This window comes from Mercenaria mercenaria, chromosome 12 (genome assembly GCF_021730395.1).
Source record: "Mercenaria mercenaria strain notata chromosome 12, MADL_Memer_1, whole genome shotgun sequence".
NCBI lineage: Eukaryota > Metazoa > Mollusca > Bivalvia > Venerida > Veneridae > Mercenaria > Mercenaria mercenaria.
The window spans coordinates 18,792,543-18,811,194 of record NC_069372.1 but is presented as its reverse complement, the minus strand read 5'-3'; the positions used below and the strand labels follow the sequence as shown (position 1 = coordinate 18,811,194).

Below are 18,652 nucleotides of genomic sequence, written 5' to 3'. Positions count from 1 at the left end.
CCAGGTCCGAATAGTGTTTTATTACAATGACATCAGAATATAGATTTCAAGATTTTATTTTAGCTCAGCAAAATACTGTGTTGAACTTTAGACCAGGTCATATCGCACAAACTATGGACCGGCAGTCTATGGTACGACTCATGTAACAAAACTGAATATACACTTGCTTCAAAAGGGTTCTATTTGAAAAGAAAACGCTTTATTTTAAGCAGTAACCAGTCTCGTGCGCGCGAGGGCAGTATTCAACTGTTGGGAAATGGCCTGAATGTACTACATTACAGTCCAATACAGAATATATACATTGGGTCATTTTTTGCTAAAAAGAGTTGGATACCTACCCCTTGTGGTCTCATGAGGATACGACCAAACGAGCAAACATCATAAACTCTATAAGAAGATTCTTTTGAAGCAAAAAACGCAACTAGGCAGCATATAAGCAAAGTAAGAGCTGTTAAGGAGAGGTAATGAAATATGCAACGCCCCCACCCCAACACTGGCTTCAGTTGAATTCTATAACAATAAGAATGAATGCTCTCCATGATCACAAAGGACCAGAAAAATATGAAAACATCGAGTTAATGTATGGGGAGACCTATTACAGCCGCTACACGGCACTCAACTAACAAGGGAGGTAACTATAGTCACGGATTGGAACTATCGAAACCGCTAATCTAAGAAGCACAGACCATAATCACATAACTGTTACAGGTATTATTTAACCCCGTTTCTTTAAATAATAAAAAAAAAATCTTAATTTCTATGTTTCAGTTTTACTTTCTTCCGTACTGGCTGTTTTGGAAGAAAGCAGATATATTATTTTTCGCCTGCTAGAGTTGGATAAGTCTGTACTTTTGATATAAATCATGAATCTCTTTTTCAGACATTGACTATGGACAAATAGCCCGGTTGTTAAAACGATATAATTTACGAGAAGTGGTGGAACACCTGGAAATATAGCTGGTTTTGAAGATTTTACATAATGGTAAGATATCACACAGCTGTACGAGTACGATTTGTCCCCCTTGTATTATCACGGACTCCTTTCGTATGTATGTATAGGTGAAAAGATGGCTGTGATGACCTATTCTCTTTTATGATATTTAGAATATAATGTATGTGGACATTTTTGTTGTTTAAGTAAACAAAGTGATCTTAAGGGAGAGACATTTGTGTCCGACATTTTGAAAGCATCCTCTCTGTTAAATGTCAATTAAGTTCAATCATGTTTTAACACTGTCAAAGCCAGTTGAACAAAGAACTCCTGTTAGTTTTTAATCCGCTTTCTTTATATTCAGATGCGGCTAACGCATTCCGATAGTTGAGAGTCTATAAAGCATTTTCTTGTTATTGTTTTTTCTTCTATTTTCGCTTTGCGTTATGTATGGGCGGTTCTTATCAAACTGTGTTTATAAAAAGAAAATAGGCGTATCTATTTATGCTAATTTAATGATAAAATGGTTTCTTTTCATTCACTGACGTCATGAGAAACCGTTATTGGTTGCCGAGCAACGGCAAGTCCAGCCAATCAAATGCGGAATTCTTGCTGTCAATCATCCTTAGTTCGCGCCTAAGCGGGACGCGCCAAATGCCCACCCACGAACGACCAATAGATGTTTGATAGAAGTGAGCGAGAATCCCACGTGTGTTTAGAGTTTTCATTTGTGCAGTGTAGTTTTAGTAGAGTAGATTCTATAACATTATGAAAATGGAGTCTAACGGACCGACATCCCCTACTAATGGGACTGAAGAAATACCGAACGATCCTGGGTAAGTTCTGATTTTATAACTTATCGTTGACATATTTCGTCGTTATCTGTGATCCTTTTCATCTTTTCCGACATTGACATTTAGGTCATAGGTTCACCAATTCAAAATGGCTCTTTGTTTACCAAATTCTACCCGTTTCTTTTTGCAGGAAGATGTTTATTGGGGGTCTCAGCTGGCAGACTACTGCAGGTACATGATTTTGATCGATTTCACCTGTTTTAACTATTAGATGTCACCGCGAACATGTATTGTTTACATTTGTTAATTACGCTAAAAATCCCGCGAGTCATGCGGAATGCTCGATTGTCATCGTCAGTTGTATGTTATTACTGTAAATCTGCTAAGTTCACGTCTGTATTGTTTTGTAATTACAGAAAAATTGAAAGAGCACTTTGGTAAATATGGAGAAATTAAAGAATCCATGGTTATGAAAGACCCAACAACCAAACGATCAAGGTGCGTGTATATTTATAGCCCACTTGGTGATAAAAAGGATGTTAATTACACCCTGGATTGTTCTATGACTGAAGTAATTAGCTTCAAGTATGCTCGGCAAATAATAATCAAAAGAATTATTTTGGAGTTGCGAATGCACTATACTACACAGGTAGTAGTATACAGGAATGATAATTTTATTATATTTTTCGGAATATTTCTCAACAGTAAGTATTAAGAAAGCATGTACATGAGCACGGATAGCTACTACACAACCTAGGCAATCCTCAATTAAACGTTCAATTCTATCTTTAAATATTTGTTTAAGCATTAAGACAAATATTGCTTTATATTTATGGAGATCTTGATCAACCCATTAAGGGTTGTAGATTTAAGCTCCATTTCTCTATCAGTGTGTTGCCATTCAATATTGCTAAATTTGTTACAAAATATTTGGGACTGAGTCATAAAAAGCAGATTAAATGACCTTGTAAAATGCCCAGCAATAAAAGCTAAACGGATTCAATTCTAATTCTTGGGTTTGTGTAAATGGGAGGCCACGGCATAGGAAATTATAGACGCAGAATGACAATCAAGTTGACTGTTTTTACACATTGCCATTAAAGGAATTGATCGCACATCCAGAGGAGAATAATTGAATGCCCTTGGGATGTCACACTTTATACAATGTCCACTGGCCTAATTAGGGCAAGAAAATGCTTTTGTAAAAGTGTTCCTTCAGCCAGACAGTGCTGAGTAGCTTCAGCATTGAATAGTTGCATGCTGCATAAAGGTCACTTAAAGGTGCATTTAGTGCACCAGTTTAATGCAAGGCATCTGAATACCTTATTTCGCTTCATAGTTGCAGTAAGAACTCCAATTTAAAGTCTAGATTCAATCTTGGTTTTAACTGCATGGAGAATTCTTTGGTTTTAATTGTATTGGCATAGAGAAAGAATTTCTCTCTTTTCCAATCAAATGTGCTTACAATTGATGAATGACAGGGAACAAGATTGCTTCATTAATGAAACAAGTTCTCTATGCATAACTTCCAGTCTGGTACAATACCCAGATAAAAATCAATTCTCTCTTTACATGATTTTGCTGTCTCCAAAATTGGACGAGGCTATGTAATAAGAGTCTTTGTATTTCTAGGAAGTGTTTTCATTAGTCCCACACAAAAAAGAAAATGCCTCTATCTTTGTCAGGCTTAAATGTATTTTACTGGCTTGAGGGATCAGGCAACCTATCCATCAGGTCAAATAGATCTATTTTAGGACTGTTGTTAAAGAAAATCCAAAGTTTTACCTTAAAGGCTCTTAAGAAGCAAAAGAACCCAGAGGTTAAAATGAAGCATGATTTTTGTCTATTAATGTATATCAGATAATCTAGGTGTTAGGGTCCTCTTGATGGACTGAATCCGTTAAAATTTTGGCTGAGTGTTTCTTCATATCCCCTCCAATCTTCTTGGTGTTGTTTTGAATGTGGGATTATTTTTTGTCATTGTTTCTGTGTGATACTACATGTACTTTCATCCCCTTTGCCTTCACATGGCTCTTCATTTGTGTTGATGGTCCTTTACACTATTTGATCAATGACCTCGTCTCAGTGGTCCCTTGCCCAATTTGTCTCAGTGGTCCATTACACCATTTGTTACTTTTGTACCCGGGTTTAGTTATAAACAAAAGGTAGTTTTTTTTCCCAGGCCCTGGATCTACTTTATCCATTAATCTTGATCAAGTTCCAAACCTTAATTTTCACCACAAGTATCCAGTAGGGATCTTTTAAGGACTGAATTTTACTGCTGATATAACACAAGCATCTGTTATGGTGAGGAAGGTACTGCGCACATTTGTTTACCAAACTTTATTGCTTCATAAAATTTCTTACTCTTAACAGCATGCTGGAATTCTTGCCAGTAAAACTATTTTAAAGTACACACCTTAATTCATGAAGAATGAAGAAAAAACACAAACATGTACCAAAACCTTGCATTTACCATGCTAAAAATAAATTCAAGAACAATTAGCTATTCTACAATTTTACCACATTAGAATAAGATATAAAAAAATCTCTCAGACATTGAATGGTTCATAGGAAATTCATTACATTAAAGTTAATAGTTGACAAATCTATATTTATAATACTTTAATGGGGGAACAATTATGAACCAAAACACATTTGAAAACTGGTGATAATACAATACACATTCACAGTGTTCAAGGTACATTTAAGAGATCAGTTTTTTTTTTCTGAAAAATTTTAACAATTGTGCCAGGTAGTCAGGATACAGTATTTTTTATGGGTACTATAAAAAGTTGTTTTAGCAGTAATTGGCAGTTTTATGGCCTTTTAGACATGAAACCTCACTTTCTGTATTAATGTATATCCTGTTTGATTCCAAAGTTACATAAATTTGAAGATTATTTTACAACATTAGGAGTAAGTTCCAACAATGTTGGTTATGTATAAATCAGGATCAACAAGATATGCGGGGTGGGGGTGGGGGGGGTCATTCTAAGAGGATAATGCGTTGCATCTTAAAAAGAATAAAAACGCCACCAGACTCCTGTCCATCAATTATAACCTTGTATCATTTTGTATGTCAATCATTAGCTATTGGGTCATCACTAAATTTCAATTTTAGCATACATATTTTCTAACAGATTTATCTTTTCTCAGATGGCAGTAATTAAAGATTTAGAATTGATCTCTACAAATGCCAAAATAAAAAAAAAATAGGCAAGATGTAAAGTTGATGTCTTGCATCCATTTATACTATAATGTTCGTTCTGATTAACTCGGTTTCAGTGTAGCCTAATATTCTCCTGTGTAAATGGACTTTCTGTGTTTTCCCAAGAATAGCGGTCGGTGTAATGGTTCACGTGTGAAGGTATGCATGTAACATCATGACGGAAATCGGCCGGTGATCATATCGTCAAATCGCTGACGAAAAAATTAATTATAAATGAAGTAGAATATTTACAGCAGTTGAAAAGCTTTGATGTCTGTTTGTTTGTTCAAGTTGACTTGCTACGAAACAAGAAATTCACATTAAATCTTGTGGGCACCAGCGTAGCGCATCACTGCTTGTAAACTGTGACCTTCGGAAAACTATTGTATAGTTTAATTAGAGTTAAAGGATGATATACAGAGGGCCTCGTACAAAAAATATAGGCGGTGTAGAGTTTCCGAAATAGTCAATGTGAATGACATGACTCGAGTTTCCTATTTGTACCAGTTAAGCTTTGACACATTTTGCGAAACGTTTCTAGTGTTCGTTAATTACTCGTATATCCATTTCAGTTGGAAAAGGTTAGAATACGGTTTATCATGATTTACTGAAAATGAATTAATTTTTTCAGTGCAATAATCTGCATTCAATCAAATCCCTGATGTTACATCATGACTGTGAACCACCATTAATTCCCCCATATTTGTAGTCTCTTGCCACTGTAAAACTGAGCAGAATTTAAAAGCAAACAACCGTTACATTTTTTGCTGAAGACTTCACGCAATTGCTGTTTAATGCGATGAAGAAAAAACGAGGCTTTTTGAGAAGACTTTTATTTGCGTTCCACACTTTTTGTTACACTGCAGAAAACCTAACAAAGTCTGATTTTGTTCAGTAGCCAAGGTCTGATTTTGTTCAGTTATCGTTTTGTTCTAACCACTTTTTTTACCTAGAGTACTTATTCCATCTGACTGTCTATAATGTAGGCTGAGAATTACTGTTTAGATTAAGAGCCTTTTAGAGGTTAGTGCATTTCATCTGAATTCCCTTCATTAATTTCAGAGATTTTTTCCCCAGTCTTTTCTTCTTACTCTATATTTCTGTTCCTGTTACTGTTCCACTTAAATCCGACACTTTTTTTCTCAGGTCCAGCAATTTTCTTGAATGTTTTCTTGAAGGACAATACTGGTGTCTTGAATTTGTAACTACGGCATGCCTTGAGTCTCTGCTGACTTTGCAATAGTGAAAAGATAGTACGATTATACCATAGTTAAATAGATGTTGGTTAATATATCTTAGAGATAACTTTTCAGTTTAATTCTCCAATGTAATCATCATCAATTTATGTGACCCACTATTATAATAGATTATAAAATCATTTCATCCGAAGATGCCAATTGCTTCATCCATTTTCATGTGTGTCTATGGGAGATTAATTGTTTGCAAATTGGTTTCCTAATTGTGTTTTGCATCATCAGTATTTGTTACAGTATGTGCATGACTTTGATGTTACATAAAACGGCAGTGGCGCACTTCTTTTTTATCATTCAGGAAATTCATACATACTGTGATATGTACATTCCTAATACAACATGCACTGCTCTTCTCTTACATGCCTAACGTTCACGTTCGAATGTAAATGTTAAGAAGCCATAATGTTTGCCGAAACACAAGTGTGACTCAGCTAGACAGTAGCTCTCAAACATTCTTCAATCTCGCAAACTGGGACCTGATTAGTGAACTGAAATTGTAATCTTATCGTGAAATGAAGGGTTAGCAGTCTTAACCTTCACTGGTTTTCCTTTCTTTATCTTTGGGTATATATTGAAATGCATTTTTTGCCTGCTTGAAATTGACAGTAAGTACACTCTGAAGGGTAATTGATAGGGGGAGTTTATCATGAACCCGTATCAGAAGGCCGCCATTGCTTTTAAAAACTATACATTTGAAAATAAAAATAAAATAAACAGTAGATTGCCCACGTTGTTTTGATTTGAGTTTTTAATCTTTGCTACATGTATATGTCACCGTCATGCGCCATTGGGTCGTCACTCGCTTTCCTTTTAGCTAAGCACCAGCTTAGTGTCTATATTTCATTCCGATATTTAACCGAATTTTGATTACTCTGCAAAACTTCAGGAGTAATGGCCCTTTCACTTCTCATTTTGAATTCTGAAGTTGAAATATAAAAATAGAATTTAGCGTTATTCTTTGTGTACACACAAGTTTTAGCCATTGTTCACTGTGAAATTTTTTCCTAATACGCTGTGCAAACAATTAAAGCCCTCATTAGCTTCTTTTAAATATTCTCCGATAAGATAAAATAGTCTCGAGTGAAAATATTTGATAATGGGTTTTTTACGGTTTTTTTTAAAGGGTGCTCAACAATTTCCTTTCAGATTGTCATATTTTAGCACGTATTACCTATTTATTGCAATGATTTCTGTGATTGAACGTTTTAATGGGTTTTATTGAATTGTGCTGTTGCAATAGAACTGCCTGATTGCCATAAATATTGTATAAAGCTTTTATGATCGATAAATTAGGTGACATTACATCGTTAATATGTAAACAGTTAAAATACTGTCAAATTCAGAAATTCAGTTAAAACAAATCTGTTGAACAGACTGATGAATAATTGTTCTGTTTTAGGATTTGTATTTAGGCAGTTGATAATAAGACTTAAGGCCAAATTGTGCTGTTGCAGGGGTTTGAAACCACAACCTTTACCAGGCTACAAATCTTTTACTTCTACTCTGCTATGTGTCTTGTATTTCTGCTGTTACGTTTCTAGTATTGCTGCTATCTGTCTTGTATTTCTGCTTTGTTACATGTCTTGAATTTCTACTCTGCTACATGTCTCATATATCTACCCTGCTATGTGTCTCATATTTCTACTTGGCTATGTGTCTCGTATATCTGCAAGGCTGTTTGTCTCATATTTCTACTCTGCTATGTGTTTCATATTTCTACTCTGCTATGATTGTGTCTCTTATATCTACCCTGCTATATGTCTCATATATCTAACCTGCTATATGTCTCTTATATCTACCCTGCTATATGTCTCGTATATCTACCCTGCTATATGTCTCATATATCTACCCTGCTATATGTCTCATATATCTACCCTGCTATGCGTCTCATATTTCTACCCTGCTATGTGTCTCACCCTGCTATGTGTCTCATATATCTACCCTGCTATGTGTCTCATATTTCTACCCTGCTATGTGTCTCACCCTGCTATATGTCTCATATATCTACCCTGCTATGTGTCTCATATATGTACCCTGCTATGTGTCTCACCCTGCTATGTGTCTCATATATGTACCCTGCTATGTGTCTCATATTTCTACTCTCCTATGTGTCTCTTGTATCTGCCCTGCTATGTGTCTCATATATCTACCCTGCTATGTGTCTCATATATCTACCCTGCTATGTGTCTCATATTTCTACCCTGCTATGTGTCTCATATATCTACCCTGCAATGTGTCTCATATATCTACCCTGCTGTGTGTCTTGAATTTCAGCTCTGCTACTATTTACATGACTATCATTAAAATATTCTTACTATACTTTCTTCACCCATTAAAATAACATCTGGAAGAAATGTCTGGCCTGTAGAAATTCTTGCATTGTTCCACATTGGAAAAATGCTTGTGTACTGTATTGTACATGGTCAAATAAGAATATCAGACGTATATTAGATTATAAGGAATTATCTCGTTTTTCTCCTGTGGCCTGAGATTATTTGCCATATATATCGGAGACAAAAAATTCATCTTGTCTGCCTATAAACAAAATGATGAAAAATACATTTCCATGGCTTGGAAGTTCCTGTCATCTATTAATGAAGAAAACGCAATCCCCAGAGGAAAAACTAAGACTGTATGTGTATGCTTCTGAAATTCTCTTTCTGTAAGCCAGCGTAGAAGATTTGATTCCACATGTACTTGCCAGACTTATTTTACTAAATAAAACGAGGCAGTTTCATCAGGATTTCATTTTGAATTATATAAAAAAGTTTTTTGAATGGATTTTGAAAAGCAACACATGAACACATCTGCATTGAAAGATTAAAAGCTGCACATCAGTTTTGTTTTGGTTCTGTTGAAAATTCTGACTTGTTACAGTGTTAAAAGTTCTTCATACTGCTTTTTGAACTATAGGTAAAGTAAAGTAAAGGAAAGTTTCTTGTTTAACGTGGGTAGTCGACGAAAGTCCCCAACTGGAATGGATGGAACAACTTATTTCCAGTCTAGGCCGATACTGCTGGAAACAGTACCAATTTAAGTAAATCACCCAGCACTGAACACTAGTCGAAATATCAGCCGCAACCGGGAATTGAACCCGGACCGCTGACACTGTAGTCCAACCTGCTAACCACTGTGCCACTGACTCCCTAACTGATTACAAATAAAAATTAACTTATATGTTACGAAAGATCAGCCTTCAACATCTTCTTTCTTTAACTCCTGTCACCTTTTCATCTCACTCATAGCACATAAATACTGAGAAAGAAATCATCTTTGTATTTTGATACACTCCCGTAGATTCCAGATTCCGTGTTAAGATGTATAAACTTCATATTCTGTTATGTTCTCTGTCTGTGTGTTGCCTTAATGTTGTTTATTTAAGTCTTGAGTTTTGTTGTCCACAAGGGCATTCATTCTAGAACGTTTGAAATATATTGCATTTTTTGTACTTTTTCAGGGGATTTGGTTTCGTGACATATAAAGATCCAGTTAGCGTAGATGGGTGTTTAGAAAACGGACCTCATATATTAGATGGGAAACAAGTAAGTACAAAAAAAAATCAAATGATCTTTATTTCTGCTTTATTATATGTGGAAGAATGTAAGGGGATTAACAAGGAACACTTGTTTCTTATTTTGTTACCAGAACATTTCTTATGCCACTGCTGTTGAAAACCTGGGAGACATGGTGTTTGAACTGTCCATGTGTCTGTCGTTCTATCTGTTTGTCACACTCTTATGTAATCAACTGCAATAGTTTTTCTTTTCCATTGATTTATTTATTTTATTTTGTTGGGTTTAACATCGCACCGACACAATTTTGGGTCATATGGCGACTTTCCAGCTTTAATGATGGAGGAAGACCCCAGGTGCCCCTCCGTGCATAATTTCATCACGAGCGGGCACCTGGGTAGAACCACCGACCTTCCATAAGCCAGCTGGACGGCTTCCTCACGTGAAGAATTCTACGCCCCAAATGAGGTTTCGAACCCACATCGATGAGGGGCAAATGGTTTGAAGTCAACGACTCTAACCACTCGGCCACGGAGGCCCCCTTTTCCATTGAAATGAGATTTTGTATACATCATCAGCGTGAAGCAAACATGCATATACTATGGGGACTTGCATGTCATGCTATTTGATTTTGAGTTATGCCCTCCTGTTTTAGACTTAGCCATATTACAACTACATAATGTACCTTGTTACCATCCAATTTAGATGTAACTGAGCATCCATGGTCAACGTAAGTGGACACAGAATTTGCGACCCTTTTTTACTTACTGTTCCAACATTTTCAAGGGGCATAATTTGGGTCATACAATCTTGATGTCATGTTCATAAATTGAAGGTAGAGGATAGAGGTCCTGTTTGACAAAGCCTACTACTGGTAGGTCACTGGAGTTGTAGAACAACTCTTAAAAATAAGTAAGTTTACCTGAAAAGAATAGTTCAACAGAAATTAAGGAACCTTTGACTTTCATGATCACCCTACGCAACATAAGTATGTCTCCCACCACACAGTGGTGTGGGAACATATTGATTTACTCCAGTCTGTGTGTGTGTGTGTGTCTGTCTGTCACAAAGCTTGTCCGCACTCTTTAAGTCGAACATTTCTCATCCGATCTTCACCAAACTTGAACAAAATGTGTTTGACCATAAGACCTTGGCCAAGTTCTGTAACTAGCCAAATCCGCCCAGGCACTTTTGAATTATGGCCCTTGAATTATTGAGTCCTCTCGTTCAAGCCATCTAATTGGGTCCACTCATCTAATCCATCTAGAGAAACTAGACATTTTTCATTGGGGCAGTTGTGGGAGACATGCGCTTTTCTCAAAAGCATCTCTAGTTAGCTCATCTGATTTTTTGAAAAAAAATGATGAGTTATTGTCATCACTTGAGCGGTTGTCGGCGTCGGCGTCGGCGTTGCCTGGTTAAGTTTTATGTTTAGGTCAGCTTTTCTCCTAAACTATCAAAGCTATTGCTTTGAAACTTGGAATACTTGTTCACCATCATAAGCTGACCCTGTATAGCAAGAAACATAACTCCACCTTGCTTTTTGCAAGATTTATGGCCCCTTTTGTACTTAGAAAATATCAGATTTCTTGGTTAAGTTTTATGTTTAGGTCAACTTTTCTCCTAAACTATCAGAGCTATTGCTTTGAAACTTGGAATACTTGTTTACCATCATAAGCAGACCATGTACATCAAGAAACATAACTCCATCTTGCTTTTTGCAAGAATTATTGCCCCTTTTGGACTTAGAAAATCAGTTTTCTTGGTTAAGTTTTATGTTTAGGTCAGCTTTTATCCTAAACTATCAAAGCTTTTGCTTTAAAACTTGCAACACTTGTTCACCATCATAAGCTGACCCTGTACATCAAGAAACATAACTCCATCCTGCTTTTTGCAAGATTTATGGCCCCTTTTGGACTTAGAAAATATCAGATTTCTTGGTTAAGTTTTATGTTTAGGTGAACTTTTTCTCTTAAACTATCAAAGCTATTGCTTTGAAACTTGCAACACTTGTTCACCATCATAAGCTGACCCTGTACAGCAAGCAACATAACTCCATCCTGCTTTTTGCAATAATTATTGCCCCTTTTGGACTTAGAAAATAATTTTCTTGGTTGAGTATTATGTTTTAGTATACTTTTCTCATAAACTATCAAAGCTATTGCTTTAAAACTTGCAACAGTTTTTCACCATCATAAGTGGACACTGTACATCAAGAAACATAACTCTATCCTGCTTTTTGCAAGAATGATGGCCCTTTTTAGACTTAGAAAATCATGGGTAGGACAATATTTCTATTATACAAAAAAAATCAGATGAGCGTCAGCACCCGCAAGGCGGTGCTCTTGTTTCCATTGCAAGCCTTTTATTGTATTCATGAAAGTATTTTTGTCTAGTAATGTAGAAAAACCTGTAAGACTATCACTCTGTATGGCAAAAAATTTTTTTTGTAGCTTTCTGGTTTTCTTGTTTTCATGTGGAAGAGCTACAGTAAGGGGAATAATTGAAAATACAGGCTTAGCAAATATAAACTTCAAAATGATTTCTATTGTTCTTTTTTTTTTGAGTGAAACAGGAGCCCTGCTTTATGATTTTATGAAAACGTTATAATAGAAGTTGCAGAAGAATAGAGACTAGTGGAAAGTTAATGTTTCCAAGAACCCAGATTTTAGTATAAATGTTTGTGGCCACAGCTATGTTTTGACTGTAAAGCAACCTATGATATCAACAAAAATGCTGTTGTGGTAATGGTAACTGAAGAAGTACAATGGCAGTTAAGATTTATTTGTATATATAATTACAATAATCTCCTGTTTGAGCCCAAGATAATATAAATTTTGTCCCCCCCCCCCCCCCCCCCTTCTGGCAATAATTGCATCTACCCAAATATTTTATTAAAGGTGTGTTGCTTAATTTCTGGAAAGAACTTGTCACTTTAAGGTCCAGCTGTTGATACAGATGTATTACATCTAGCTATTTATAGCGTAAAAATTGATAAGTATGAAGGCTGAATGGATTGATTTTATATCACTTGTAATATTATATTTGTGCATTGGAAATGAAAACAAATGTATCAAAAAAAAAAAAAAAATCCCTTCCAACTTCCTACTTGCCCACAGCTTTTAAATATATGTTGTGAGAGGGGATTTAACAAAGATTTTACTAAGGTTGGCCTTATACAAGCATTAACATGCATTCAGGCTTTGTGTATGTATGTATATTAGGTTTCACACAGATAATTATATGTTTAAGTTGTGGTTAATGCACTTTTATACATCTAAATCAATTTTCAGTACTTTCAATGTGTAATAAATTGTATTAACGGGGAACCAAGTTCACAGCATTGTTTGCATTCAAAGACATTTTTATGGTCTATTCATTCTAAATTTTGTTTGAATAAAGTCCACTGTATTTGTGCCCAGATGACATGAGATAATGTATATATTCCCCACTTTGTACATATAATATGTACATGATGGCTATTGGTTAAAAAGAAAAATTGTTTAGCTGTCACTATTGACTTGTTTTTGATGTTTATATGACCACTTTTGTGAGCTATGTATATAAGGTTTATTGTCAGTCAACAAGGTCAAATACTGCTATATTTACTCCCATAAATTAATAGATTCTCACTGTACAAGACCGTTTGTTTGATAAGCTTTTCCAACTATAATTGATTGGTGATTGTGCATACATGAATATTTACACCTGTGAAATTTTTACAAGGTCTACTGAACCTGGTGAATATGAATATAGAACACAATCCATTATGGCATTTTGAACGCTTTTTCCAACACAGGAAGGGGGCTTAAGTTTTCCCAAACATTGTATGTTTACATATTTATTCAATAAAGAGAACCAACAGTTACATCACAAAAGAAAAATTCGATTTTATATTTATTAATATTTGCTAACGATCGCGGGTCGGTAAATTTGAAAAAAGGGGGCGTCACTTACTATTGTTCCACAGCTGCTACGTAAGTCCTTTCCGTAGACATTCAAACAATTCAAATAGAAGCTGCAAGTTAAAAACCTTGACAGTTGATTTTTCCCGTCAGTTATCTCAAGAGTTTTTGAGAAGCCACATATGTACATTTTTAAATATATACCTGTCCCTACCAGTTTTATATGACGGACTTGTTCTGCCAGTTTTTGTGAGATCTGGAGATCATATAGATGTCATATAGTGTCAGGAAGGAGAATATAATCGTTCAAGTGCATCAGATTTTACGCACCTGACCGCGACACCTAGGACTGTCTTGTCATACTTGTTCATCTTTATACATCTTTTTGTGATAGATTTTCTATGGTTTCACATCGACATTCTATTACTAATTGGGCAAACGGTATTAACGAAAGCAATTTTAACTCGACAACGTGGATTTTCGTATATTTGAACAACACAGTGTTATAACCAAACTAATTTGTTTGCATTTTCGTGTTTAACCGGTCGGGAGTTGGAATATAATTAAAAGTTATTGAATATTTTTGCCAGTACGGACTAGAATCAAGAATGGAGAACATTTATTATGTCTATCCACAGGTTGATCCAAAAGTGGCGTTCCCAAGAAAAGCACAGCCAAAGGTAAGCCAACACTAGTGTATTTTTATACGTCTTGTCAAAGTTTTATGTTTTACAACAGATTCTACGCATCGATCATGTATATGTCAAAGTTTTCGCTCAGTTGAAAACATTTGTTTTGGCACATCACTTTGATTTAAGGTCCATCTTTTTAAATGTTCCGGAAGACAAATGGTGAAATCTATAGATAATGCATAATAGACAAATGGCAGTTCAACTTGGAATGCTTCTTTGCAACACAGTTTGATATATTTTAAGCATTTTGGGGTGTCATAAGTGTTCTGTTTTTATCAGAAGACTTTGTTTTCCTCTTAAGCTTTGTTACAGTCTGTTACCATATCTTTGATGTTATATTTTGTTCTTGCTCATATTTATTTTGCGTTAATGTTCATGGCAATAATTTCTTACGCAAATATTTTCAGAAATAACACTTTATTTATTTGCGGGGAGTTAATTTACTGGCGGCCTTCCATTGAACTCATTTCAAAATTATTGTAGCTGTTATTTCATAGCTATTTATATAATATTAACCTTTAGTCTGCTGGCGGTGAATATTTCTGCCTTTGCGACCAGTGCAGACCATGATCAGCCTACACATCCTTGCAGGCTGATCATGGTCTGCACTGTTCGCAATTCAGTAATTTTTCAGCAAACACCCCTTCAGATGATAAATGGTATTGCCCAAATTGAATGATGGACAAGTCCATTTTAGAAATTTAGCAGGGTTATGGTTATTGTAAGAAAGAAGTCATGTATAGTTTGTAACAAGCTAATATTGTTGTAAGCGATAATGTAATTCGTCATTTTTCAGACACTAAAGTCACTGTTTACATGATCAGCCAAAATTTAATTACTTTTTAAATGGCAAAGCTTTATCTTCCCCATATATTCTAAATGAATTTGCAAGGTAATTATGATTGAAAAATTTATATACAGGAAGGAAAAAAATCCAAAATAACATTCAAGTCTTTATGGATTCAGTTATTTCCATTGGGACAGTGAAAAATATCTATTTTCTTGGGGAAAAAAAGCTCTCAAACCAATGATATATGTAAAACCTGTGATGTATGTAGATTAATGGAAACGAAGGAGGATGATATCTAATGCTATAGAAAGTTGTTTTCTGTCAGACTGTTGTAACAACTAAAGGGTTTGTCATGCTAGATCTATCAATTCTTTTTAACTTTGAACAAATTAATACGCATTTCATGGCAAAGATAACATGCACTCTTTCATATACTTTGCCTATTTCTTTTAACCATATGCCAATATGTATTTCTGTCAGAACAAGGAACAAACATCGCACAGCTGTTTCCTCAATTTTTGGTTTTTCCAGCACGAGCGAGTTCAGGTTTTTCTTACCGTTAAAACTCGTCTAACAGAACTGTTGGCTTCCAGCGGTTAATACAATATTGTTCCACCTCGGAAATTTTCTGGCGTTTAGATTACCTTGGCAGCAGAGTAGATAAATATAAATCTCAGTGATTCTTTTCGCAGGAAAGTTTCGTGTCTTGAAGAAAGGTCAAAGTTCTCACAGAAATATGTTTAATGATTCGCCTTACGCTTGTTAATCTCACAGCAGCCTTTTGTAAATGTTTATAGCATTAGCATGTCATCAAGGCATACACCATATCTTTTCATAGGATCATATTTAAATGATTTTCATCCTGAGAATACATCTTCAAAGTCCGACTTTTAAAACATTTCCATGAATTGGTTGTTAAATTCATGTGAATAATAATTAATATTCTTGATCAAGCAGAGCAGATTCAAATTCATACGTTCTTGTTCTTGTTTCTAAAGTTAAACCTGGCGTAAAATCACAGTTTTATTAACATAGAGTTTGATATAATTTATATTAAGCATTCATGATTCAATTTTATCTGCTTAGCTAACAAGTTGATTATCTCTCACACTTGGTGATATCATGTTCTACTATATATAAGTTAAGAAGAGATTATTTTCTCAATCTTTTCATGCTAAAAGTCCAGAAATTTCTTGAAGACCAGTCTTCTGTGCATTAGGTGGTATTGCTATAGCAACTATATGAAAGTCGGTATGACTTTGATCTTTTCAAGGTATTTATCAAGGTGAAGGTCACTACTCCTACTACATCTCTGACTGGTTAGTGATCCCACCAGTATGTAACAACCAGCCAATGAAATTTATTGATACAAATTACTAGTTCCTGTTTTTCTACTCCTACTACATCTCTGACTGGTTAGTGATCCCCCAGTATGTAACAACCAGCCAATGAAATTTATTGATACAAATTACTAGTTCCTGTTTTCCTTTTTGCCAAGATGAGATTGGGAGACTGTGAACACTGGTCTTGCCATACCTTGGGGCTGTGTCCAAACGGGATGTGCTACAACTTTGTCAACATGATCACAATTGTTGAACTGCTTAAAATTTCTGCACCCGTTGCAGTCGGGCCCATATTTTCATGCTGTAAAATTTCGAGGACATGTATAACATGTGCGCTTTACTACGTGTGTAAAGAAATTGCACCAAAATGCGTCCTTGATACGGTCCTCAGAAGTAAAAACGTGTACTACAGATATCTGTCAGTGTGTAAGTGTTATTATGATTACCAGTAAATGCATATTAATGCCTCAAGTGTTTCGCACCAATTTGTCATATAATGCTTTTCCATCATTTTACAAGATCAAGGAAAAAAACTGAACCGTACGTCTGCCACTCTTTATCGTTCTCAGACATTTGGAGGGACTTATATTGATACGTATCATGGTGGGAAGAAATGAGGAAAAAATGCTCGTTTTGCATTCCGAACAATTGGGGAAACTGCTTGTGTTCGCTTTGATTTCTAGGGTATATAATTATGACTTTTGCCGATCGTATACACCTTGCACAGTGTGATATGCTTGCTGTCAGTAGGTATTACGTATTTTGAAAATTAGGCATATGTCTTTGACCTATTGTCTTTGACCTTTTGTGATGTACCCATTTAAAGGTGACTTTTAAGATTTTATTGTACGCCTGCTTAGAAGATGCTGATTATGATATCTAGATGGCATGTCATGTTTTATTTCCATGATGTAACCTTTCCAATTTATGTCAAAGGAAAACAATGCCAAAATATTTTTGTCTTGTGTAGGAAAATAGCATAATTTTGTAAGTTTTCACAGAAATCCATTACCAAAATAATTTTAAGTTCTTAAAGGGACTAGTTAATTATACATGTACATGAAAAGTAATTGTTATTTTAATGACCTTTTTCTGAAAACTTCACTCGGTATTTAAACAGTATTTACTTCTAACAATATTTATAGTTATAGAAGGGGTTGGGGCTAGATTTTGGATGTAATATGTTTTCTCTGTTGCACAATAAGCCAAGGTCTGCCATATTTTTTTTAGGTTCAAAAGGTATTAAAATGCTTGGGATTATGTGTTGCTAAAATAATATTTATTTAATGAAAAACGGCTGTGAATGGAAAATTGACTGATATGATAGTATTAAGATTAAGGAAAGCTTTTATAAGAATATTATAAGTTTGTAATCTTTCTTAAAAAGAGCATGACATTTTCTTTTTGAATGACAAGTGATAAAACAGTGTCAAATGTATACAATAGTCGTTACGCTTTCAAGACGACCTAGGTATTAGAATTTGTATTTGGTAACGTTACATGTGAAATTTGATTGTACATTAGGTACAAATTTTGATAAATGATTTGTATCTCATGATACAGTTATAAACATGGTTATATAAATTTGATAGATCTTCATTTAATATTCATTTATTGTTCACTTAATGTAAATAATTAAAACATGAAGGTTGTAAACAGTAATGACGGATCTAAATTGTTCTGTTGTGCAGGGCGATTCATCTTACCTATAGATAGATACATTTATTTTTATCTTTAGAATTGAAAAGGAAACAAATCCATTTATGTCTGAAAGGGGCATTATGGGTAAAGGCTATTTAGGTTTTTTGGCTCGTAAAATTTACATGTTAGATTGTATATGAGCCGCGCCATGAGAAAACCAACATAGTGGGTGTGCGACCAGCATGGATCCAGACCAGCCTGCGCATCCGCGCAGTCTGGTCAGGATCCATGCTGTTCGCTAACAGTTTTTCTAATCCCAATAGGCTTTGAAAGCGAACAGCATGGATCCTGACCAGACTGCTGGGATGCGCAGGCTGGTCTGGATCCATGCTGGTCGCACACCCACTATGTTGGTTTTCTCATGGCACGGCTCATATGGTCTCTTGCTATTGTTATTAAAGGTCCATAATGCTATATCTTAAAAACAGATGAAACAGCTTTCCAAATAGATGTTATACGTACTTACATGGTTAGATAGAGCATTAAAGGGAGGTAATAAAAACAATAGATTTAATAAAAC

At 35.2% G+C, this 18,652-nt stretch overlaps 1 protein-coding gene across 4 annotated transcripts in view; it reads left to right on the top strand.

The window, feature by feature from the left end:
* Positions 1–882: 882 nt before the first annotated feature.
* LOC123533149 (RNA-binding protein Musashi homolog 2-like) overlaps positions 883–18,652 on the top strand; it is a 115,126-nt gene continuing 97,356 nt past the window's right edge. Inside the window, exons 1-5 of one of the 4 annotated variants that reach the window (XM_053519340.1) lie at positions 883–1,767; positions 1,916–1,956; positions 2,142–2,223; positions 9,647–9,731; positions 14,245–14,286. In XM_053519340.1, the coding sequence (XP_053375315.1) occupies positions 1,700–1,767; positions 1,916–1,956; positions 2,142–2,223; positions 9,647–9,731; positions 14,245–14,286 (318 nt within the window). In that variant the 5' untranslated portion in view covers positions 883–1,699. The remainder of the gene's footprint in view (positions 1,768–1,915; positions 1,957–2,141; positions 2,224–9,646; positions 9,732–14,244; positions 14,287–18,652) is intronic. The other 3 variants (XM_053519339.1, XM_053519342.1, XM_053519341.1) reach the window with 3 other exon arrangements.